Genomic DNA, 26,606 nt, shown 5'->3' with positions numbered 1-26,606 from the left:
TTTTTCAACATTATTTTCACTATTCAGGATCCCTTGAAATTCCATATGAATTTTAGGATGAGTTTTAGTAATCTTTAAAAATGTGTATGCCCTCATTAGCCTCTGCAAGTTTGACTCTTTTTTTCTGATTTGTAGTGCTACCTTGGACACCTTAGCCCCTTTAAGCCCACATTTTCCCTTCTGTAGATAAGACAAGATTACCTCTGATTTTTCTTTTCTCTGTAGCTTAGTGTTTGGCACATTGTAAGCCCTTAATAAATATTTAAAAAATGAACATTCTCAGATTTTTATAAATGGGTAAAACTGGAATAAATGGGTAAAAACACCAGTGTTTAGTAATAAAACAATGGCTTGAGCTTTTTTTTTTTTTTTTGCTTTAAGAGGCAAGTAAATAAAAGTGCCCTTTAGACAACTTATTTGTATTGTTCAGTTTGAACAAAATATTCCCTAAAACAGGAAATGATGGAATTTAAATAATTGTTTTTGTGTTGTATTGCAAAAATGGTATTTTTGAGTGCTAGCTTATCTGGCAAGTTGACTATGTTGACAAATGAGTCTAAATGATTATTAAGCATTCACTGAACTGTATAGAAGCATATAATGCAAGAGCTAAGGGAGTGGTGGGCAAGATTGGAAGGCAATAAGAAGTAAAAGACATTAATAATAGAATTTGCAGTCTGAGAGACAAAATATATACATTAAAGGACCTGACAGCACTTTAAAGTAGCATCTTTTTTTCCCAACTTTTAAAAATTTTTTATTGTGCTTTAAGTGCAAGTTTACAAATCAAGTCAGTCTCTCATACAAAAAAGTTTATATACACCTTGATATCTACTCCTAGCAGTAAAGTAGCATCTTAAATACAGAAAATTATAGAAAATTTCTGCAGTTAAGCTATAAGAGTTGAGAATAATCTGTACTAAAGGCGATAAGGGAATGAGAGTTGAGGTGGTTCTGAAGACGTAAATGTTGATCTGACTCTTAAAAGAGTGTTGAGCATCCATTGCCAGGTGAGACAGGAAGGTGCTCTTGGTCAAGGGGATCATATATGAAGACACAAGCAAGCTCAGGCATAGCAGATAGGCAGACAGTAAAGCTTATCAATTTAGGAGCAGAAAGATTTTACTGCAATAATGAGCAATGAGATGAGAAGGTATGGCACCCGTGAGATTCTTATAGTTAATGAAGGAGACACCAAGGGATGGAAAGTCTTTACAGAAGGTTATTCTGGCAGCTGTGTATTGAATGGAATTATAGATAACTGTGGTGAAGATTGAGACTATGATGGCAGCTCCGGTACAACTAGAGAGAAAAAAATTGGCTAAATTGCTATAATGTTTAGAATTTTATAACCAGTTAAATTTTAAGCAGAAGGAGATAGTATAGGAAAACACAGAAATCAAAAGTATGTCTACTGTGGAATATATCCTAGAGAAATAAGAGCCTTTATACGAACAGATATATGCACGCCCATGTTCATTTATGTTCATTGCAGCACTGTTTACAATAGCAAAAAGATGGAAGCAACCAAGGTGCCCATCAGCAGGTGAATGGATAAATAAATTATGGTATATTCACACAATGGAATACTACGCATCGATAAAGAACAGTGAGGAATCTATGAAACATTTCATAACGTGGAGGAATCTGGAAGGCATTATGCTGAGTGAAATTAGTCACTTGCAAAAAGACAAATATTCTATGAGACCACTATTCTAAGACTTGAGAAATAGTTTAAACAGAGAAAAAAATATTCTTTGATGGTTATGAGAGGGGGGAAGGAGGGAAAGGAGTATATACTAATTAGATAGTAGATAAGAACTACTTCAGGTGAAGGGAAAGCCAACACACAGTACAGGAGAGGTCAGTACGACTGGAGTAAACCAAAAGCAAAGAAGTTGCCTGAATAAACTGAATGCTTCCCAGCGTAGTAGGGATGGGGGTTTGGGGACCATGGTTGCAGGGGACATCTAAGTCAATTCACATAATAAAATCTATTCAGGAACCAGTCTGCATCCCACTTTGGAGGGTGGCATCTGGAGTCTTAAACGCTAGCAAGTGGCCGTCTAAGATGCATCAATTGGTCTCAAACAACCTGGATCAAAGCAGAGTGAAGAACACCAAAGACACAAGGTAATTATGAGCCCAAGAGACAGGGCCACATAAACCAGAGACTGCTTCAGCCTGAGGCCAGAAGAACTAGATGGTGCCCGCTACAACCGATGACTGCCCTGACAGGGAACACAACAGAGAACACCTGAGGGGGCAGGAGATCAGTGGGATGCAGACCCCAAATTCTTGTAAAAAGACCAGACTTAATGGTCTGACTGAGACTAGAAGGACCTTGGTGGTCATGGACCCCAAACCTGTTAGCCCAAGACCCAAACCATTCCCAAAGCCAACTCTTCAGACACGGATTAGACTGGACAATGGGACAGAAAAATGCTGGTGAAGAATGAGCTTCTTGGATCAAGTAGACACATGAGACTATGTTGACCTCTCCTATCTGGAGGGGAGATTAGAGGGCAGAGGGGGTCAGAAGCTGGCCAAATGGACACGAAAAGAGAGAGTGGAGGGAAGGAGTGTGCTGTCTCATTAGGGGGAGAGCAATTAGGAGTATATAGCAAGGTATATATAAATTTTGTATGAGAGACTGACTTGTAAACTTTCATGTCAAAAAAGCACAATAAAAATTAAAGAAACAAAGGATTTTTAAAAGTTTGAGTTGGTTTTAACTGTGGTGATAAGGAAGTTGAAAATGAGTTTTAATTTGGGGTGTGGGGTGACATTTAAGATATCGGTAGGAAATTTCTTGGACATCAAGAGGATAAGTTAGATAATCTATTTGATGGGCTTCAAGGTTTTTGTTTTGTTTAAAATATGTGATCTCATTTTTCTCTTCCAGCTTGGAATCTGTGAGTGCAACATGTAAACAGCTAAGTCAAGAATTAATGGAAAAATACGAAGAATTGAAGAAGATGGAAGGACATAACAATGAGTACAGAGCAGAGATTAAAAAAGTAAAAATCTACATGCCTGGGACTGCAAAGTTATATATATTTATGGACAGAGCTGTGGGTTGGTACATTATGCGGGTAATATTTTTTATAATTTCTGTTGTGCTTTCAGTGAAAGTTTACAAATCAAGTCAGTCTCTCACACAAAAACTTATATACACCTTGTTACACACTCCCAATTACTCTCCCCCTAATGAGACAGCCCGCTCTCTCCCTCCACTCTCTCTTTTCCTGTCCATTTCGCCAGCTTCTAACCCCTTCTACCCTCTCATCTCCCCTCCAGGCAGGAGATGCCAACATAGTCTGAAGTGTCCACCTGATCCAGGAAGCTCACTCCTCACCAGCATCCCTCTCCAACCCATTGTCCAGTCCAATCCATGTCTGAAGAGTTGGCTTCGGGAATGGTTCCTGTCCTGGGCCAACAGAAGGTCTGGGGGCCGTGACCACTGGGGTCCTCCTAGTCTCAGTCAGACCATTAAATCTGGTCTTTTTATGAGAATATGGGGTCTGCATCCCACTGCTCTCCTGTTCTCTGTTGTGTTCCCTGTCAGGGCAGTCATTGAGTTCTTGTAGCCGGGCGCCATCTAGTTCTTCTGGTCTCAGGATGATGTAGTCTCTAGTTCATGTGGCCCTTTCTGTCTCTTGGGCACGTAATTACCTTGTGTCCTTGGTATTCTTCATTCTCCTTTGATCCAGGTGGGTTGAGACTCATTGATGCATCTTAGATGGCTGCTTGCTAGCGTTTTAAGACCCCAGACGCCACTCTTCAAAGTGGGATGCAAAATGTTAATAGATTTTATTATGCCAGTTGACTTGGATGTCCCCTGAAACCGTGGTCCCCAAACCCCTGCCCCTGCTACACTGGCCTTTGAAGCATTCAGTTTATTCAGGAAACTTCTTTGCTTTTGGTTTAGTCCAGTTGTGTTGACCTCCCCTGTATTGTGTGTTGTCTTTCTCTTCACCTAAAGTAGTTCTTATCTACTATCTAATTAGTGAATACCCCTCTCCCACCCTTCCTCCCTCCCTCCCCCCTCTTATAACCATAAAAGAATATTTTCTTCTCAGTTTAAACTGTTTCTCAAGTTCTTATAATAGTGGTCTTATACAATATTTGTCCTTTTGCAAGTGACTAATTTCACTCAGCATAATGCCTTCCAGGTACCTCCATGTTATGAAATGTTTCACAGATTCCTCACTGTTCTTTATCGATGCATAGTATTCCATTGTGTGACGATACCATAATTTATCCATTCATCCGTTGATGGTCACCTTGGTTGCTTCCATCTTTTTGCTATTGTAAACAGTGCTGCAATGAACATGGGTGTGCATATATCTGTTCGTGTAAAGGCTCTTATTTCTCTAGAATATATTCCGAAGAGTGGGATTGCTGGATTGTATGGTAGTTCTATTTCTAGCTTTTTAAGGAAGCGCCAAATAGATTTCCAAAGTGATTGTACCATTTTACATTCCCACCAGCAGTATATAAGTGTTCCAGTCTCTCCACAGCCTCTCCAACATTTATTTTTCTTTGTTTTTTGGATTAATGCCAGCCTTGTTGGAGTGAGATGAAATCTCATCGTAGTTTTGATTTGCATTTCTCTAATGGCTAATGATCGTGAGCATTTCCTCATGTATCTGTTAGCTATCTGAATGTCTGCTTTAGTGAAGTGTCTGTTCATATCTTTTGCCCGTTTTTTAATTGGGTTATTTGTCTCTTTGTAGTTGTTTTTGCAGTATTATGTAGGTTTTAGAGATCAGGTGCTGATCAGAAATGTCATAGCTAAAACATTTTTCCCGGTCTGTAGGTAGTCTTTTTACTCTTTTGGTGAAGTCTATGGTTGAGCATAGGTGTTTGATTTTTAGAAGTTCCCAGTTCTCTAGTTTTTCTTCTGCATTCTTAATAATGTTTTCTATACTGTTTATGGAAACGCTGGTGGTGTAGTAGTTAAGTGCTACGGCTGCTAACCAAAGGGTCGGCAGTTCGAATCTGCCAGGCACTCCTTGGAAACTCTATGGGGCAGTTCTACTCTGTCCTATAGGGTCACTATTAGTTGGAATCGACTTGATGGCATTGGGTTTGGTTTGGTTTGGTTTATACTGTTTATGCCATGTATTGGGGCTCCTAACGTTATCCCTATTTTTTCTTCTATGATCTTTATCGTTTTAGATTTTATATTTAGGTCTTCGATCCATTTTGAGCGCGTTTTGTGCATGCTGTGAGGTATGGGTCTTGTTTCATTTTTTTGCAGATGGATATCCAGTTAATGCCGGTACCATTTGTTAAAAGGACTGTCTTTTCCCCATTTAACTGTTTTGGGGACTTTGTCAAATATCAACTGCTCATATGTGGATGGATTTATGTCTGGATTCTCAGTTCTGTTCCACTGGTCTATGTGTCTGTTCTTGTACCAGTACCAGGCTGTTTAGACTACTGTGGTGGTATAGTAGTTTCTAAAGTCACGCAGAGCAAGGCCTCCCACTTTGTTCTTGTTTTTCAGTAATGCTCTACTTATCCGGGGCCTCTTTCCCTTCCATATGAAGTTAGTGATTTGTTTCTGCATCTCATAAAGAACATCGTTGGAATTTGAATTGGAATTGCATTAAATGTATAGATTGCTTTTGGTAGAATAGACATTTTTATAATGTTAAGTCTTCCTATGCATAAGCACGGTATGTTTTTCCATTTATGTAGGTCTCTTTTGGTTTTTTGAAGAAGTGTTTGGTTGTTTTCTTTGTATAAGTCTTTTACATCTCTGGTAGGATTTATTCCTAAGTATTTTATCTTCTTGGGCACTACTATAAATGGTATTGATTTGGCGATTTCCTCTTCGATGTTCTTTTTGTTGGTGTAGAGGAATCCACCTTATTTTTGTATGTTTATCTTGTATCCCGGTACTCTGCTGAACTCTTCTATTAGTTTCAGTAGTTTTCTTGAGGATCCCTTAGTGTTTTCTGTGTATAAGATCATGTCGTCTGCAAATACAGGTAACTTTACTTCTTCCTTGCCAATCTGGATACCCTTTATTTCTTTGTCTAGCCTAATTGCTCTGGGTAGGACCTCCAGCACAATGTTGAATAAGAGCAGTGATAAAGGGCATCCTTGTCTGGTCCTGTTCTCAGGGGAAATGCTTTCAGCCTGTCTCCATTTAGGATGATGTTGGCTGTTGGCTTCCAACAATAAATGCCTTTTATTATGTTGAGGAGTTTTCCTTCTTTTCCAATTTTGCTGAGAGTTTTTATCATGAATGGGTGTTGAACTTTGTCAGATGCCTTTTCTGCATCAATTGATAAAATTATGTGATTCTTTTGTTTTATTTATATGATGGATTACATTCATTGTTTTTCTAATGTTGAACCATCCCTGCATACCTGGTATGAATCTCACTCGGTCATGGTGAATTACTTTTTTGATATGTTGTTGAATTCTATTGGTTAGAATTTTGTTGAGGATTTTTGCATCTAAGTTCCTGAGGGATATGGGTCTGTAATTTTCTTTTTTTGTGGTGTCTTTACCTAGTTTTGGTATCAGGGATATGCTGGCTTCATAGAATGACTTTGGGAGAGTTCTATCCTTTTCTATGCTCTGGAATACCTTTAGTAGTAGTGGTGTTAACTCTTTTATGAAAATATGGTAGAACCCTGCAGTGAAGCCGTCCGGACCAGGGCTTTTTTTCTTGGGAATTTTTATTACCTTTTCAATGTCTTCTTTTGTTATGGGTCTTTTTAGTTGTTCTACCTCTGTTTGTGTTAGTTTAGATAGGTAGTGTGTTTCTAGGAAATCATCCATTTCTTGTAGGATTTCAAATTTGTTAGAGTACAATTTTTCATAGTAATCTGATATGATTCTTTTAATTTCAGTTGCGTCTGTTGTCATGTCACCCATCTCATTTCTTATTTGGGTTATTTGCTTCATCTCCTGTTTTTCTTTTGTCAGTTTGGCCAATGTTTTATCAATTTCGTTGATTTTTTCAAAGAACCAGCTTTTGGTCTCGTTAATTCTTTCAATTATTTTCCTGTTTTCTATTTCACTTAGCTCTGCTCTAATTTTTATTATTTGTTTTCTTCTCGTGCCTGAAGGTTTCTTTCGTTGCTCTCTTTCTCTTTGTTCAAGTTGTAGGGATAATTCTTTGATTTTGGCCCTTTCTTCTTTTTGTATGTGTGCATTTATTGATATAAGTTGACCTTTGAGCTCTGCTTTTGCTGTGTCACCAAGTTTCTGTTAGGAAGTGTTTTCATTCTCATTGGATTCTGTGAATTTCTTTATTCCATCCTTAATGTCTTCTATAATCCAGTGTTTTTTGAGCAGGGTTTTGTTCAGTTTCCAAGTGTTTGATTTCTTTTCCCTGATTTTTCTATTATTGATTTCCACTTTTCTGGCCTTGTGGTCAGAGAAAATGCTTTGTAATATTTCAATGTTTTGGATTCTGCTAAGGCTTGCTTTTATGACCTAATACGTGGCCTATTCTAGAGAATGTTCCATGTGCACTAGAAAAGAAAGTGTACTTGGTTGCTGTTGGGTGGAGTGTTCTGTATATGTCTATATGGTCAAGTTGATTGATTGTGACATTTAGATCTTCCATGTCTTTATTGAGCTTCTTTCTGAATGACCTGTCCTTCACCGAAAGTGGTGTTTTGAAGTCTCCTACTGTTATTGTGGAGCTGTCTATCTCACTTTTCAATGCTGTTAGAGTTTGTTTTATGTATCCTGCAGCCCTGTCATTGGTTGCAAAAATATTTAATATGGTTATACTGTCTTGATGTATTGTCCCTTTAATCATTATGTAGTGTCCTTCCTTATCCTTTCTGATGGATTTAACTTTAAAGTCTATTTTGTCAGAAATTAATATTGCCACTCCTGCTCTTTTTGGATTTTGTGTGCTTGATATATTTTTTTCAGTCCTTTGAGTTTTAGTTTGTTTGTATCTCTAAGTCTAAGGTGTGTCTCTTGTAGGCAGCATATAGATGTTTTTTAATCCATTTTGCCACTCTCTGTCTCTTTATTGGTGCATTTAGTCCATTTACATTCAATGGTATAAATTTAGTGCTATCATTTTGATGTCTTTTTTTGTGTGTTGTTGACAGTTTCTTTTTCCCACTTAATTTTATGTGCTGAGTAGATTATCTTTATATATATTGTCCTTTCCTCATATTCGTTGTTGTTGATTTTGTTTCTGCTGAGTCTCTATTTTTTTCTTGTATTTTATTTTGATGAGTAGGGTAGTTTGTCTCCTTTGTGGTTACCTTATTATTTAGCCCTATTTTTCTAAATTTAAACCTAACTTTTATTTCTTTGTATTGCTGTATCTTCGTTTCCGTATGGAAGATCTATGATTACATTTCTTAGTCCCTCTTTATTGTTTTATTGTTGTCTTCTTTTATATAATAACACTGCTGTTACCCTGTTTTGAGCTTTTTCTTTTTTTAATCTTGCTTTCTTTTTTCGATTTCCCTGTCTGGGTTGACTTCTGATTGCTCTGCCCAGTGTTCTAGCCTTGGGTTGACACCTGATATTATTGATTTTCTAACCAAAGAGCTCCCTTTAGTATTTCTTGTGGTTTTGGTTTGGTTTTCACGAGTTCCCTAAACTTCTGTTTGTCTGGACATGTCCTAATTTCACCTTCACATTTAAGAGACAGTTTTGCTGGATATATGATTCTTGGCAGGCAATTTGTTTCCTTCAATTTTTTAAATATGTCATCCCATTGCCTTCTTGCCTGCATGGTTTCTGCCGAGTAGTCTGAGCTTATTCTTATTGGCTCTCCTTTGTAGGTGACTTTTCGTTCATCCCTCACTGCTCTTATAATTCTCTCTTTACCTTTGGTTTTGGCAAGTTTGATGATAATATGTCTTAGCGACTTTGTTTTAACATCTATCTTATGTGGAATTCGATGAGCAACTTGGATAGATATCTTCTCACCTTTCACGATATCAGGGAAGTTTTCCAACAAATCTTCAACAATTCTCTCTCTATTTTCTGTTATCCCTCCCTGTTCTGGTACTCCAGTCACTCAAAGGTTATTTCTCTTGATAGAGTCCCACATGATTCTTAAGGGTTCTTCATTTTTTTAAATTCTTTTATCTGATTTTTCTTCAAATATATTAGTGCCAAGTGATTTATCTTCAAGTTCTGAAATTCTAGCTTCTACTTGCTCAATTCTGCTCCTCTGATTTTCTGTTGAGTTGTCTACTTCTGTAATTTTATTGTTAATCTTTTGAATTTTTGATTGCTGTCTGTCTATGGATTTTTCCAGCTTATTAAACTTTTTATTATGTTCCTGAATAATGTTTCTAATTTCTTCAGTTGCTTTATCTGTGTGTTCCTTGGCTTGTTCTGCATATTGCCTCATTTCCTTTGTGATGTCTTGAAGGGTTCTGTATATTAAGCTTTTGTATTCTGGCTCTGGTAGTTCCAGAAATACACTTTCATCTGGAAGATCCCTGGATTCTTTGTTTTGAGAGCTTGTTGAGGTGATTGTGTGACTTGATATTGACTGTTGTCTCCGAGCCATCTATAAGTTATTGTATTAGTTTATTTTATGTTTGCTTCCTGTATCTCAGTTTCTTGCTTTGTTTTGATTTGCCCAAATGGGTTGATTGAGCTAGCTTGATTATTTTTGCCTTCGGAGCTCTGATGTCCTGTCCCCAGATGGCAAGAGCTGTTATCAGGTATATGAGCTTGTGAGTCCATTAACTTTTCTTGTGTGGGTCAGCTCAGATGTCCAGGTAGCTGATCATTAAGTGTGTGGTACAGGCTCTGTCCTACAGTCTTAGAGGGACAGGGTGATTGGTGTGTGTACTGGTATCTGATTGCAGCAGGATGTCATGCTCAGAACAAGGCAGGTGGCTGAGAACTGACCCCCAAGTGTCTCTGAAGAAAGCACGTCCCTGTTCCCTAGAGCGTGCAGGTGGGTGGGTTCTACAGACGGACTGTGGGCATCCAAAGTTTTTAGTTGTAAGGACTGGGAGGTACCAGTTATCATTGGACCTCTATCGTGGGTGGCTGGTTGACCTGAGTGGAACTACCATTCCTTAGGTCCCTGATGTGGGTAGGGGAGGACTTTGTTTAATAGGCAAACTAATGCCAAACATCAAACACCCACCTCTCCACTGCACAGCTGAAATGGTTGGAGTCTGCCAACAAGGGCCTCTTCTCCCGATATAGGCTCACACAGATCCATACAGAAGGGAAAGGTGCTCAAAGTCCACGGACCGTTCATGCGTGGACCGGAGCCGCTTCAGTCCTGAGCTCCCCTAGTTAGTGGAGCTGGCAAATTATCTTTTCCCCCAAATGCAAATTTTTTCCTTCTCTGAGGCTGGGAGGATGGCTCTAGGCACTCAACAGGGCCTATTTCAGGCCCAGGGAATTCAGCCACTAAAGCCAGCTTGGGGGTGGAGGGGCGTGGTAAAAAATACATAAGTACTTAGCTTTTGCCGAGAGCGCCATTCTTCTCAGGTTCTGGAGGTGTGAGTAGGCTGTGTGTCTGGCTGCATCTCCCTGAGGAAACTGCAGTCGAACACTAGTACCAGCCCGCCACTGCTCAGGGAATGGTACCTGAGGGCTCTCCGCGATTCAGGTCCGGTAACTCCTCTCCGCTTCTGAATGGTCTCTTCCTCCCCCTGCCCCTCGGTTCATTTTCTCAGCTTGCCTTTGAAGCTCAGGGCTCCCAGTTTGTCACACATATACTTGTTTCACTTGTTTTTTCAGGTCTTTGTTCAACAGAGGGCTTGGCAGAAGCGTCTGTCTATTCTGCCGTCTTGGCTCCGCCTCTGCACTCTGGGGGTCATTTTTAATGAGAGAAAAATGTAGCCCAAAGGACCATTTGATATTCAAGAATGGAAGAACACTTGGAATGGGCTTAGGGAAAATGCCTTCTTTCTTTGGCATCCCCAGAAATGCCATATAGATATTTTCAAGATAATTGAATCCTTGAACTCTCAAACTTTATTTCAAACATTTTTTGGTGAAAAGCTTTCTAAAATATATATGATTAATTAATATTTATTGACTAAAGTTGGTTATGGATATGTTTTCCTTCTGTGCTATGATGTAGTTATATCCTCATTGGCTATTGAGATATGTAGAGCTGTTTGTCTCTGCATTTATGGACCCCAAATGCTCTATTCACTTGTGTCTTTTATTACTTCTTTCAGATTACTTCTAGCCCTTTTCTTCCTCTTGTCTTTCTATTGTTAATTATCTTCTGTGGACCAGGAAATCATTAAACGAAATTTTTAGATTTGCAACTAAAGAAAGAATGAAGGTTACAGGTGCTGTTTTCTAACCAAGTGTGCATGGGCTTTGATACTAGTCCATAGCATTTGAAGACGCTGTCTCTTTCTGTCTTGAGATCTGATGATGTGATTGTGGGTATAACCACCTGACATTCAGTACAGATATGCAACTTGATAAATTGCTACTTTTCTGCAGATTTAATGTAGGAAAAATTTCACGTCTTGAGGTAAGGTAAAAACATTAACTACTAAAATATTTTTCTATCTAAATGCTTTCTCTTAATTTCTGTTGCTTTCTTTTCTGTTTCTTTGTAGTTGAAAGAACAGATTTTACAGGCTGAACAAACCTACAGTTCTGCACTAGAAGGAATGAAGATGGAAATCTCCCAGCTAACTCGGGAGTTGCATCAGCGAGACATCACTATTGCTTCCACCAAAGGCTCTTCCTCAGACATGGAAAAGCGACTGAGAGCAGAGCTACAGAAGGCAGAAGAGAAAGCAATAGAGCACAAGGTGAAGCTCAATAGATACTCTTTTAATTTGAAGTTTATTTTTGAAGATTGGATTTATTAAAGATATCATTTTCATTATACTTATTCTAGCATATTTTTATTAGATACCTGTTTTGGGCTGAGGGCACACTGATTAATAAGCATTCTAGTGAGGGTTGGTGGGGAAGTGAGAGTAGATACAGACAAATAAAGAGACTGTCTCAGTAGTGTGTGGTGAGGAGCACACAGAGGAGGCCAGATCTAGACCTTACTATTCAGAGGCTTCCCAGAGGGCCTGATGTCTAAGTGAAGACCTGAGGGTTCAAAGGGTAGCTGCGAGGAGAGGCAAGACTAGTGTTTCAAAGAAAAAATACTCGCAGAGATCTCTAAGGGAGAATGTGCCATGTTTGCTGGGGGTGAAGCTAGATTATAGGTGGGACAAGTGGCAAGAGATGAACCTAGAGAGGTAAGCAGGGGCTAGCTTCTGAAGGGCCTGGTCAGCCATATTATCTCGAGGTCAGTAGCGAATGGCTTTAAGCAAGAGTGAAAGGTCTCTATGGGGATAGTATGGAGAGCAAGCAAAGAGGCAAAGAGAACACTCATATGTTGTGATAGCAGTAAGATGGTGGCCTGAGCAACGGGCAGGGGAGATAGGAGACTGATGAATTCTAGAGAGATTTGGCTGGTAAAATTGACTGGACTTTGTATTTGAGTGTACAGGGAAGGTGAGGGAGATAGAGTTAAGGAAAGATGTCACTCAGGATTTAAGCTTGGGCAACTGAGTAGAAAGTGATGCTCTTTAGTGAAATAGAGAAAAGATAGGAAACACGTTTGAAGGGAGGATAATGAGTTTGTGTGTTAGTTTCCTAGGGCTGCAATAATAAATTACCACAAATTATATGGTCTAAAATAGCAGAAATGTATTGTCTCACAGTTCTAGAGGCTAGGAGTCTGAATTCAGGGTGTCAGTAGGGCCTTTCTGTCTCTGAAGGCCCTAGGGGAACATCCTCCCTTGTCTCTCCCAGTTTCTGGTAGCTCTAGACATTTCTTGGCTTGTGGCAGCCTAACTACACTCTCTGCCTCTGTCTTCACATGGTCGTATTCCATTTGTGTCTGTCTCTCTGTGTTTCTTCTGTTTTTATGAAGACACAAGTCCTATTGGATTAGGGCCCACTCTATTCCAGTATGGCCTCGTGTTAACTAATAATATCTGAAAGATGCTGTTTCCAAATAAAGTCACATTCACAGGTACCAGGGGGTAGGATTTGAACATACCTTTTTGGGAACATAAATTAGCTCATAACAGTGTGAAAGGTACACAAAACAGGAAGGTTGGCTTATGAGACATTGGTTTGGCACGTTTGGCTTGAGATAAAGGCTGGGCTTTCGTGTGGAAATGTCTTGTCATCAGTTCCACAGAAGACCTGGGGTTCAAGATTAAAATCAAGGTTAGATATCTAGCTGTGAGAGTCCTTGCGTAAAGTTGGCATTTGAAACTCCCTGAGAGACCTAGATTATAATAAGAAAGCATCAAGTATGAAGAGCAGAAACTTGGAACAAGCTTAGGTACTACTCATTCAGGGAAAAAGAGATGGGGGAACGGATCTTCAAAAAGTAGCAGTGAGGGGACCCTCTTGCCGTGGAGTTGATTCTGACTCATAGTGACCCTACAGGACAGAGTAGAGCTGCCCCATAGGGTTTCTAAGGGGTGGCTGGTGGATTCAAACTGCCAAGCTTTTTGTTAGCAGCTGAGCTCTTAACCACTGCGCTACCAGGGCTCCTCAGTGAGGGAAGTAGGGAAGAAACCGGGTAGCTTTCTCTAAGGAAGCAGGAAGTTTTTCAAGCAGGAAGGAATGCTCCAGCAGAAAAGCTAAGGGGAAGGAGGACTAAAGTTTGGTTATTATTATATGAAAGGAGTGCAATTCCACATGATGTTGGAGGTAGAAAGCAAATTACAGGAGGCTGACACAGGAGAGTGGTGAGGGATTTACCAGTGGACTGAAGCGTTGTTCCTTCATGGTCTTAGAATATTTTCAGTCACATGCATGTTAATTCACCTTGACCAAGGACTCTGTTTTTTTGTTTGTTTTGTTTTTATCTTTCTGATAATGATAAATGTGAATGTGACCTTATTTGGAAATAGCATCTTTACAGGTGTAATTTAGTTAACATGAGGTTATTGTTATTATTGTATTGATATTACCGTATGTATCTTATAATATTCATATTATAATAGTGGTATTTATTCATGATATCTTTTTATTATAAAGTATAATTATCTTTAAAATAGTTTAGTTTTAGTATTTTTATATATATCAGTAAAGAGTATAACTTAGCTTAATGACAATTATATGTGGAAAATTTTTGTAAGATGCATTTGATTTATTTGTTATATTTATTTGTTCTTTCTGCCCTTTCCCTCCTCAGGAGATTTTGGATCAGCTCGAGTCACTCAAGTTAGAAAACCGTCATCTTTCTGAAACAGTGATGAAATTGGAATTGGGTTTACATGAGGTATGTAAGTAGAAACTTAAATTTTTCGGTTGTCTAAGCCTTTAAAAAGTCACTTTGTAAATATTGATATTGTGGAGAGAGAGGTAAGGTCAAACCAGAAGGAAGTCAAGACAATGGTGGAAGTGAACCAAATAGAACTCTCCACTCCAGCAGTAGGAGGATACTTTTCATATCATGTATGTGATGAAATACAGGGACAGTTTGTGTTCTGAGTCAAGGGAATGTGTATAAAGGACTTGGCATAGTGCCTGCCACCTGGGCTTCGGCACTTGGTAAGCATGTAATAAAGGCTAGATGCTGCTGCTGCTGTTACTAATATTATTCTTGTATACCTTTCACATTGGTGGGGGTTGATTTTTGTCCCCAGAAAGGTATGTTTGAGTTCTACCCCCTGGTACAGTGAATGTGACCTTATTTGGAAATAGCATCTTTATAGATGTAATTAGTTAATATGAGGTTATTGTTATTATTGTATTGATGTTACCTTATGTGTCTTATAGTATTCATATTATACTAGTGGTATTATTGTTCATGAAATCTTTTTATTATAAAGTATAATTATCTTTAAAATAATTTAGTTTAGTTATATTTCTACAGGATATGATTCATTTAATCAGATATTACCTAGAGTCTTTTATATTCAAAGCATTGTAGTAGGCACTACAATGGACACAAGGGTGAGTAAGATAGGGTTCCTGCCTTTAAGAGACTTAAAGTAATCTAATAGGGAGGATAAGAAGTGTATGTTGTTCATTCTTGCTAGGTGCCATCGAGTCAGCTCCGACTCACAGCAGCACTGTGTATAACAGAATAAAACACTACCGAGTCCTGCACCATCCTCACAATCATTGCTGTGTTTGAGCCCATCATTGCAGCCACTGTGTCAGTCCATCTCGTTGAGGGTCTTTCTCTTTTTCACTGACCTTCTACTTTACCAAGCATGATGTCCTCCTCTAGGGACTGGTCCCTCTTGATACCGTGTCCAAAGTACGTGAGAAGAAGTCTCGTCATCCTCATTTCTAAGGAGCCATTCTGGCTGTATTTCTTCCAAGACAGATTAGTTCGTTCTTCCAAGACAGATTTGTTCGTTCTTCCGGCAGTCCATGGTATATTCAGTATTCTTCACCAATGCCATAATTCAAAGGCATCAATTCTTCTTCCATCTTCCTTATTCACTGTCCAGCTTTCATATGCGTATGAGGTGATTGAAAATACCATGACTTGGGTCAGGTGCATCTTAGTCCTCAAGATGACACACTCCTATGAAACCAGAGAGAACATGATTAGCTAGTAGTGAGGTGTAGTAACTGGTATGTTTTATTATAAAATTTTCATAATTTGGAAAATAACCCATTTATATTCTGACCTATATTTTCTTGATAAAGGTCAAATGCCTGAAGATTGTAGAAATTATTTTTTTCTGTACTTCCAGAGAGTGTATGCCTTCAAAAAGATGTATAGTTATACATTGCCTCCTATTTGCTCCCAAGTAGATCTAACTTCAAAATCTTGATTGTAGATGCTGGATGGAAGAAAATAGAAAAGGTTAGATGAATATTTCAACTAGAAAAAAATACAGGGAACGATTTTTACAATCTTTTGGGAGAATAAGAGTCTTCTAACCATCAGAGAAAACATAGAAGCCATAAAGCATTTTACAATATAAAGAATTTTACAAATTTCGAAGAATTTCTGGATAGCAAGGCTCAAAAAAAGACAGATAGACTGGGGAAAAGCAACCCGTAAACAGACAAAAGGTTAATATTGATAATTTCCTACAAAGATAATCCATTAAAAAATAAAAGGCAAATGATATGAAAAGATAATTCATAGAAGTATTAAAAATATCCAATAAACAAGGAAAGCTGTTTTACCACCCTAAAAATCAAAACAAAATACATTTTTTTGGTTAATTGGATTGACAATGGTTTTTAAAAAACAGCAACAATATAGGGAAACAGGCCCTCTCATGCTCTGTCAATGAGAAAGTGAGTTGAGATGGCCTTTCTGGAGTGGAGTTTCACAATATACATCAAAATTGTAAATACATGAAAAAAAAAAAAAATACCCTCTAAACTCCTGGGTCAAACGCATTTCTGATTTTGATAGTCATTGCTGAGTAGTTCTCCAGAAAGGTCTTGTCAGTTTACATTCCCAAAGAACCCATCTTACAGGAGCAAATGTATAGAAAATGGTCACTGTGGTATTATTTATAATGTCGAAAATTTTGAAACAAACTGAACATTGATCTGTAGAGGAAAGTTAATTTGTGGCTTTCTGTACTATGAAATATGATGCTCTCATATAAGATGGCGGATGAAAATGTGCATCTAATCTTGCTCCCTCCCCAAATATCTCTAAATTGCTATACCTTTTTTCCCATGGAGTGGCTGGTGGGTTCGAACCACTGACCTTTCGATTAGCAGCTGAGTGCTTTAACCACTGTGTCACCAGGGCTCCTATGAAGTATTACGCTGTCATTTAAGATGGCAGATGAAAACCTGCATCTACTCTTGCACCCTCCCCAAACCCCTCTAAACCTATGATGGAAGGATTTGTTTTAAAGCGTAAACCCATAGGGATGGGGAAAGCAGAAGAGACAACAGCTAAACATTTTGTAAGGCGGAAGCGGATGGTTGGGTGGTAAGTGGCTTTATGTGCCCTAGGAAAGCCAGTACTAAATTAGTAGTGGAGAAACCAAGAACCAACCTGATTTCCACCACAGAATCCTCAAAAGGCCCAGGATTTGTTAGCACCCGGCTGAGAGAATCTTATCATAGCCAGTGATTATCTGTTCATATTTAAGAGCTGGGAACTCTCAGGAAGCTCAAGCCAGACTGTGACCAGAGGTTCTCTTCAGCTTATCTCTCCTGAAACCGCCTTCTAACAGTGGCGGCACTGTCCTTTCCCTACACAGCCAGGTGTGTGCTTGCTATGTTCCCTTTCACATTCATTTATCTGTAATTGTTGTTAATAAACGAATAAAATATTTGATAAAATTTTAAAAGATGGCTGGCAAAGGCAACATTATCTTTTTTAAAAAAAATGTATGTAATGATACCAGGCATCAAACTGGATCAGTCCTCTCAGCAGTTTAGGCTTCCTCGATTTTGAAGTTACACAGCGTGACAATGTTGTATGTGTTATTAAGAATAATTATTAGAAAATGCCCTTTTGTATTTTGCCACCAAGGAAGGTGGAATTAATTTTATAAATGAATGCTTGTGTTAAGGATTTATTCTAATACGTATCCAATTATCTTAATAGTCAAAGCAATAGCTCTGGTAAAATAAATTATTCACCACAGTTAAAAAACCGACTGTAGTTTGCAGTTTAACTCACGTGCCCTGTGAATGTTTTCCTTTGAGATTTTGTCTGTCATTGACAACTTGTCAAAAGATTTTATGACTCACTGTCACTAGTGGTACACAAATAGTTAACAGATATATTTTTAAAGTTTGTTTCTTTTAGGCAAATTCTGTTTGTCAAACCATTCTTGACTAGCTTATCTTCAGAAGATTTTTTACAGAAAAGAACAAGCTAAACATATTCAGCTCTAAAGAAGATTACCATAATTTTGCAGAATGTTAATGAAAATATTTTGTCATTAGAAAAAAACAGTCCAGACTACTTTTTTTTTTTCAGATACCACATTATCAGGAAACACTAGAATTGATGAGCGGTAAAATTTATGATTATAGAACTAAGACCAGATCAGGATAGTAATTCCCCCCTTGTGCTTGAATGTTGCTTTATCATGTCCTAATTTATTTCACATAGAAGGATCTGTGTCAAAGTTACATAAAAGTGTTAAAGACCCAAGAGTGTTTCTTTCAAAGTCTTCCCTGCCAGCCAACATTCCTTTTCATAACCTCTGCTTGGTTTTCTTCCACTGGTCTTCTGGGCTATTCAGCCTTCTCCGTGAAGACAAATCAGTTCATGCCTGCTATTTTCTTTCTTTTTCCATTTCTGATTCTCACTTGTAGCTTTCCTCTATCCTGGTTCCATCCTTCCTCCAGCTCTTTGGCCATTGGTACATCAAGGAAGCCCACTGTGCTTCTACCTCTCCATTCTGGTTTGCTCTCAGAAGCAGAATGTTTTTACTCTTGTCTGTCACTTGTCTGTTATTTTCTAGAGGACCAAAAACGAATCTTCACTTTTTCCAAGGTAAAGCCATAGATGAACTCTAGATACAACTAAAAAAAAAAAAAAAAAATGAAGCAACCAGCAGTATCACAGATCACAAGTATTCTTGTGCAAATTAAGTGACTCCAGTTATTTATTTATTTTTTTTAATTAGGCAAAAGAGATTTCTCTAGCAGACCTCCAGGAGAATTACATTGAGGCATTAAATAAATTAGTGTCTGAGAATCAGCAACTACAGAAGGAGCTGATGGATACCAGATCTAAGCTGGAACCTTCCACTCAGATGTGCCCCCCCAAAAATGACAGGATTTTTAAAGCAACATATGGCAGAGCTACTGAGTTCAAGAATACAGAGTTCAAGTAAAATTTCTTAAAAGTTTTTTTAAAATGTGTATCATTGTAATGTAGTTCTTATTTCTTTGAGAATAATTTCTGACTTACAGAAATTAAACCCTCATTAAAGAACTCTTCATGTTTAATTCTGAATTATTATGCAGTATGCATAAGTGAAGTTATTATCAGGTTAAAAAATGGGGTGGTGGATTAATTAGCACTTTTATAAAGGTTTACTGTTATATACTCTCGATGTAGGTACTAAAAACACTCTGAACCTTTTCATGCTACCTCCCACCTTCCCAACCCCACCTGACCCATAAGAAAAAGAATTTGGCTTTTTAGAAAAAAATTTCCTTTGTATTTTTATTCAATTAATTATAGACTGTTACCAAAAGAAGTAAGCATTCCGTGAAAAAAAACCCCTGGCTTCAGCTCTTACTGTATGGCCTTCATGTTTTCCTACCAAAAGCTGTTGCTGACGCCCTCACCCAACCCCTGATGAGGTTAGGCACCCTTCCTGTGTGCCACCATGTGCACAGTACTTCCACTGTCCTAGCACCTGCCATGCACCATCAACCTGGCAGCTAGTGTGCCCTCCCTGCCTTATTGTAGGTGCCAGAAGGGCAGGGGCCAGGCAAGAGGGCTGGATATTTGGGGCCTGAATGAGTAAGAGGACACCTGGACTGAGTGGGCTGCTCATTTTGTAAAGTACAGGTTTACTAGTTTATCTTTAATTGGATTTCCTAACCACATTTCTGTTAGAAAAGAGCAAAGTTGCTACAATTTTTGTTTTGTTTTCTAATCTGCTATCCAGGCCAACCCATGGCCAGCACAGACGGGGTGGAATAAAGACTGAGCACTACAAAGCAGGCCTTCGATCTGCTCCGCGAGGACAAGCGTCGGATAGCTTAGCGCCTGTGTCCCGGACCCTCAGCCCCCTGAGTCCTCAGACCAGCCCTGGCAGCTCCACCGTCTCTCCGCCTTCTAACTTGCAGTGTAAACCTGATTCTTTGCCTTCAGCGTTAGATGCAAGTGAAGCCAGTTTCTCTGACACGGTGTCTGAGAGTATGAATGACCCAGATGAGTTTATATCTTCGGTATGGAGACTTTCTGTCTTACTGGTGTATTGAGTTTATTTTATTGGTTTGATTTTTACTGGTTTTTGTTTTGTTTTTTGAGGGGGAGGAAGGTGATTATTTACAGTAGTGTTTTTGTTTGGTTTTGTTTTTTAATTACTGGTTTTCTATCATAAGTACCTTCATCATTCTCGTGTATTTTTGTCTTACGGTTTTGATTGTGAAGACACATGCAACTAAGATCACTTTTCAAAATACATCCTAGTTCTGAAATATAACTTAAGTTATAGGTATTAGTTTGTCTTTTACCCTAACTGGACATTCCCTTCCTGCCTTTTTTTAGAGAGGGTCAATTTTGTACTGGAGTGCTTGGTTCAAGGACTATCTCTGGATTCCAGGATAGTCCTGAGACATAGACAGTGAGGAAGGAGAGAAGGAACTGCGGAAAGGGAAAAGGGGTGGACAGAGGTGGAAGAAGGAAGTGCATCCCTAATGTCCTGAAGGTGACCGGTACCGCGAGACGGGGCCTGACTGCAGAGCCTGCCTTTCGACACTGTGCCGGCCCCTTGTTCCTGCAGCTGCTGTGCAGGAAACCATCCTCTGCCTTCTGTACTGAAGAGCTTGCCCTCAAGACATGCGTTTCCTATCACCAGTGAGGCCTGATACCTGTGCAAGTTCACTGTTACTGCCTTTTTAATGTGCCAATAAGTCCATGGAAAGTTTTTCTTTGCATTTGCAAAGTAAGGAATACACAAGTCTTTATTTCCTTATCTGTAACTATGAAATTCTGAAAAGCTCTGAAAACTAAAACTTTCTTCCTAAGTTTGGCACCAAACCTGACCTGACCTAAACTAAACTGATAATATGTATAGGCTTTCTCCTACTTAGTGTGAATATCCAGGCATTTTTCTTCAGAAATATCAGTGTACTTCATTATGGGCTGCTACCTCAGACTCTAGTAGGGTAATGCTGTATATGGATGGTTATGTCCTGCGTTACCTTTCTAAAATCACAACATGTCTGAATTCTGGGACACAACTTGCCCCAAGGGTTTCAGATAAGGGATTGTGGAATTTTGTAAGAGGGAAGAGTATTGATTTTAACTAGTATCTGGTTTATTGTTGGTGAGTTTTCTGTGCTTTAAAATGAAAGTAACATTCATATTTTTTAAAGTGAGTTTGAAATAACAAACATTAAGTATACTTTCTTCTGGGGTATGGAAGGATATACCAGTGTGAATTGAAATATTGTTCAGACCAATAACTAGTAACTTATGATACTTTACATATAACTTGGATCAGGAAAGGAGAAATTTGTGTTAATTTTTACGGAGAACTTACTGATTTTTTTTTTTTTTTTTTTACTACTCTTGTCATTAGTATGGAGCCTGGGTGGTACACATGGTTTGTGTTTGACTGCTAAGTGAAAAGTTGGTGGTTCAGACTCACCCAGTAGCTCCATGGAAGGAGGCCTGGTGACCTGCTTCCATAAAGATTACAGCTAAGAAAACCCTATGGAGCTCAGTTCTCCTCTGCAACACCTGGGGTCACTGTGAGTTGGAACTGACTCTGTGGCAACAGGTTTGATTTTTCTTTTTTTGGCCATTAGGATGAAAACAAAGAAATATATCTTTAGAGGGAAAACTGTGTTTTAAAAAATCACCTTTTAATATTGCTAGTTAGAAAACATCATGAATAGCCTGTCTTAGAAATGTAATATTCTACTTACTTGTGTCTGTCCAAATGTGTCTCTCTTCCAGTGTCCCTTGCCTGTGTCCCCCCTTGGTTCAATAGCCACGAGATTTTTGGAAGAGGAGGAGCTGAGGTCTCATCATATTCTGGAGCGTCTGGATGCCCACATCGAAGAACTAAAAAGAGAGAGTGAGAAGACAGTGAAACAATTCACAGCTCTGAAGTAGCCTCTTGAAAATCACAAGCTTGGAAATAAAAATAAAACACCAAAGAGTTACTACCTTCTGAAGTCACGGCTCTTTAAAAACTTGAGCATATAAAAATTATAAAGATGCTACATACTAAAGCAATTGTGAAGAAATCTGAAAATTTGATTACCTCTCTTAGTCATTTTCACTGTACTAGTTTATTTGAAGGACTTCTTCCAGCAATAATCTGTAAGAATAAACCTCTTTGCTAGACTTTTCTCTCATATTAATATTTATTATCATAAAGTGATACTTCCTCTTGCTGACTTAAATGTGAATAGCTGTCTACTAATTAAAGATTTTATGACACATATTGGAAATAAAGTAACTACAAGGACTTCCTTTAAAGGAAGTACATAGTTGCAGCGTGGATTTAAGAGTCAGATTGATTGGTACTGGTGCTGCTGGTTTTGCCAGTTATTAAAAAAAAGAGCCATGTGAAATCGGGCTGGTTATTTACTTTCTGGAAACCTTAGGGGAGGATATCACTTATTTTATGAGGATTAAATGGGAATTCCTGGGTTAGGATGACAGGAAAGAACTAGTTTGGTATACTAGAGTATAATGTGCCAGGTTGGTCTGGAAATGCGTAATGAGGGCCATTATGAGGAACCTTGACAAGAAGCACACTCTTGCTCATAACTGAAGTATTAGATGGGTGGGCAGAAGGCAGGGGCTGTGTGTTGCCTGAGGAACATCCACAGGGAATTGTCAGGACCTGCGTTGCTGAGGAGATGATCAGACAGGGATTAAAATCTGGATGTCATCAACGTGCAGGAGGCATTTGAAACCATGATAACTGATGAGACTGAGGGGAATGTATCAAGAGAAGAGAATCCTTGAGGTCCTGAGCGATGCCATCTTTTGAGGATCATAGGAAATGGAGTCACAAGGGAGAGATGGTGTGCACTTGCAGACAAAGAAGGCAAAGTGTCGTGTGCGTGCCAGCTCAAGGATGGCTCCTGCCATTCTCCCCTCTCAACTGGACCTTTCCCATCTCCACCACGAAACTGCTCTTCTGTTCTCAGTCATTAGTGACCTGCGTATTGCTGAATTCAATAACTTCTTTACGCTGAACGTAATCACCTCTGAGCATCATTTCACACATTTGGCTTCCTCCTCTCTTGGCTTCCATCATCCCACACTCTCCTGGTCTCTCCCCTCTCTGCTTCCCCACCTCACTGGCCACGCCATCTCATTCTCCTTTGCTGGCTTTCCCTCTTCTAACCTTTGTCAGAGTGCCCGCTAGGGCTTTGACTTGGTTTTTCCTAACTCAATGTACTCGCCCTTGACAATTCCTTCCAATTCCCAAGCTTTAAATGCCATCTATAGACTGATAGGAGCCCTGGTGGTGGTAAAGTGTTCGGCTGCTCCCCTTTTGGTTAGCAGCCTCTGATTGCATTCAGGGTAAAATCCAGATTGCTCTCCACAGCCCACCAGCTCCTCAGCAGTCAGCCCTGCTGCTTCACCTTTCTTTGTTCCAGTCACACCAACTCCTTTATGTTTCTTGTTCACAACAATCTTTAACCTTTTAGGCTCTTTGCACTTGCTGTTTGCCCGGAATCACTTTCTCTCACTTTACCCTGTGACTGGCTTTTTCTCCTCTCTCACCTGCACTCCAACGCCTCCTCTTCAAAAAGGCCTTCCCTGACTACCTTACCCCAAACCTGCTCCTCCTAGACTCTCTAGCTCACGGCCCTGAGTTATTTCCTCCATAGTACTCACTACTATGTGAAGTCATTTTGTTACTTGGTTTATGTTCTGTCATCTACCTTTACCAGTAGAATTAAGCTCCATGAGGACATGGACTCATGAGGGTAAGCCCCGTGATGGTATCCAGCACTTAGGAGGTGCTCAGATATTTGGAACCAATGGGTACATGTCCTTCCTCAGATGCACCAGATTCTTCTCTCAGTGCCTCTGTACATGCTGTCCCTGGGGTCTGCCTCGCCTTTCCACACCTACCTGCCCCTAAAACACCACATTCACTTGACTCCTTTATTCTTGCTCAGTGAAGCCTTCCTAAGGAAAGGCTTCTCCTCGTTGCTCGTGTGTGCCCCTCTCAGAACACTGGCCACACTGTGCAGTCCTCTGTACTGCCGTCTCCCCCACTGAAAACCTCGTAAGCAGGGACCAGGCCTGTCTGTATGCTCAGGCAGTGTGCTGCCTAACATAGATGCTACACAAATACTGGATGGATGAAAATCACTGTTATTCTGGTTTTCATTGTACTTTTCTGTAAATGGGGATAATTAATATCTCATGGGGTTGAGAGGATTTACTGAGAATATTTCTGAAAGAACTTCGCAGACTCCAAAAGTACGACACCCATGTGGATTGGTATGAGGGAATTTCTGAGTTTCAAAACCCAAGATTCAGCTTAAAAATTTGTAGGCTGCAATCCTGCTTCTGAACTATCCATACCAAAAAACCCCTAAACTCATTTCCTTTGAGTTGACTCCAACTCATAGCTACCCTCTGGGGCATAAGATTTCCCAGGAGCAGCTGGTGGATTCAAACTGCCAACCTTTGGTTAGCACCTGAGCTCTTAGCCACTGTGTCACCAGGGAACTCTCCATAAAAAAGCCATAGTATGTGTTAATTAGGAGGAACAATGACAAACTCTGAGGTCACTGGAAATATTTGAGGAATCATGAGGTCCTTCAAAATTTATACAGTGTTTTTAAAGTTGAAGTAGTTAATTGATCGCCTAAATTAAATTGATGTCAGAATGTTGTAATTTAAGATTGTGATTTAATCTCTGAACTTCATTTTCCAAAAAGATGTTAATTAAAATGTGTCAAAACTAAGCATGAGTTAGTTTCTTAATACACATTTTACAAAGTGGTTCAGTGGTCAGACTACTCAGATGAAAAGATGAGAGCTCTGTTGTCTGTTTTAGGGTTTGCAAATGATGTTTTGTTAAGTGAGTTACCTCATTCCTCTTGGCCTGAATTCCCAGTGAGTTTTGTTTGAATTCCTATGCAGACTTTAGCTGAAGAAGAAAAAGCTAAGTTCCCACTGTGAGGTGGACACTACCCTCCCAAGGAGCCCTGTTTGAATTCAAGTCGAGGAGGCAGTGGGTGTTGGTGTTTCCGTTTGACGAGGAGGGTTTAGGTGGTTTGCCCAGGGTCCTTTAGCCCAGGCTCTTTCTAGCAGAGAGAAGTGCCCTATTCTAGAAGTAGTGAGCATGGATGGACTCTGGTCAGACGACCTTGTCGGTAAACTGCTCTGCCACTTCTTAGCCGTATGGCCTCGAGCAAGTCTCCATGTCTCAGTTTTCTCATCTGTAAAATGAGGGAAGTAAAAATAATACCTACCTCAAGGGTTTTTGTGAATATTAAATTTTGTAAAGCACTTAAGACAGTGCCTGGCATAGCCCTGTAGAAAGCATCTTGTTGAATAGAAAAAATGCTACATCACTCTGTACCTCTTATACCTACTTAACTCCGACTGTACCCTCTCCACGTACACAGACACATAACACCTGGTAAGCTATGGGCGATGGTTATCTGTTTGCAAAACACCCTCTAGTCTAGTACCTACATGCTATTGGCGAGAAGAATAACTATAAAATAAACTTTGTGTCATTGAGAGCATAAGTAGGCTAAGCAAACAGTTGTCAGGTGCAGTATTGAGTGCAGAATGGCAAAGAATAGAAAAAATTGTATTTGTTGGCTCGTCCAGAAATGGCTTGATATAGTGTACAGAAATGCATCCAAAAGAAACAACAGTATGGGGCAAAGTGAAAAATGCGGGTCATAAAGGTTGACCCACAAACAAACATCATCTAGTTCAATTCGGTTGCTAGAGGTAGGCAGCAGAGTTAACTGAGCTTTCTAGGGGCAAAAGCAGAGAAGAAACCACTATTACAAGCTTTATGGTGGTACCCGCAAGGCCAAAACAGACTGTGTGCAAGAGAAGGACTTTTCCAGAGGGTATGAGCGTGTGGTTGGTAGGAGAGGCCCTGCCACATTTTGATAAATGATCACAGTAAGAGACTGTACCGCCCTGCCTTCTAGTGAGCTGCAGTGTGGGCTGAGGGTGTCAGGCTCAGGTGCGGTTCAGAGGGAGCAGGTCTGAGGTCCCGCACGGGGTGGTGTGGTGCTCTCGTGGCCTGGCTTGATCAAAGAAGGGAACTTAGACTATGTAGAGGAATGGATGGACCACAGGCCTTTCAAGCACTCCTCTATGAGTTGTTTCTTTGCAGTGCAGTTTTGATATATTTGACTAACACAGTTTATTCTCTGTGGGAACTTTGTGTTACCCATTAAGCGCGGGTAAAAGGGTTTTGCCAGGAGCCCTGTGCACAGTAGGGGCTCCTGCTTTCCCTCCAGTGGGAGTATGCTCCTGGTGCTGCCATTTTGGGGCGCAGTTTCCAGGGCTGCTGAGGGCACAGGCAGCAAAGTCCATGCCAATCAGCTAGGCTGAGTTCTTGGCTATGTATGTTGTATGCAGGGGTGTAGGAACACTTGGTACAGGCACTGTAGTTTATGGCCTCTTTCTTACTCAGTGTTTAGAGGACTGTCTACAGAATGTTTTAGAGAGGGTTACAGCCCATTAATGTGGGAATATTGGACGTGTGCCCTAGACTCCTTGGCAAGTCCCTCAATGTCTCTACAAGCATGACTGGGCAAATAGAAAAGCCAGGTACATTACATAAGCCTGCTTTATTTCTTCAGCTATGGAAAACAGATCAGCTGAGACGCCGCGGTTCAACACTAGTTAGGCTCATGCTTTATGGAGCTGCTACTCCTTTGGGGGGCATCCAGTGGGAATTAGCTAATTGCCAGTTTTCAGAGCTGTCCCCATTCCTGAGGCACCGGCTTTAGGAAACAATGAGGGCCTCTCAGTG

At 39.7% G+C, this 26,606-nt stretch overlaps 1 protein-coding gene across 9 annotated transcripts in view; it reads left to right on the top strand.

The window, feature by feature from the left end:
- Nucleotides 1-21,965, top strand: part of CEP63 (centrosomal protein 63) — a 131,026-nt gene extending 109,061 nt beyond the window's left edge. For 7 of the 9 annotated variants that reach the window (XM_049870313.1, XM_049870310.1, XM_049870312.1 and 4 more), the window contains 6 exons: nt 2,906-3,020; nt 11,565-11,762; nt 14,168-14,254; nt 18,555-18,760; nt 19,551-19,833; nt 21,572-21,965. In XM_049870313.1, coding sequence (XP_049726270.1) covers nt 2,906-3,020; nt 11,565-11,762; nt 14,168-14,254; nt 18,555-18,760; nt 19,551-19,833; nt 21,572-21,730 — 1,048 coding nt within the window. In that variant the 3' untranslated portion in view covers nt 21,731-21,965. Of the gene's footprint in view, nt 1-2,905; nt 3,021-11,564; nt 11,763-14,167; nt 14,255-18,554; nt 18,761-19,550; nt 19,834-20,155; nt 20,553-21,571 lie in introns of those variants that run through there. The other 2 variants (XR_007515519.1, XM_049870316.1) reach the window with 2 other exon arrangements.
- Nucleotides 21,966-26,606: the final 4,641 nt, after the last annotated feature.

This window comes from Elephas maximus, chromosome 26 (genome assembly GCF_024166365.1).
Source record: "Elephas maximus indicus isolate mEleMax1 chromosome 26, mEleMax1 primary haplotype, whole genome shotgun sequence".
NCBI classification, from domain to species: domain Eukaryota; kingdom Metazoa; phylum Chordata; class Mammalia; order Proboscidea; family Elephantidae; genus Elephas; species Elephas maximus.
Note: the sequence above shows the minus strand (reverse complement) of the source record. Positions and strands in the feature narration are given on the sequence as shown.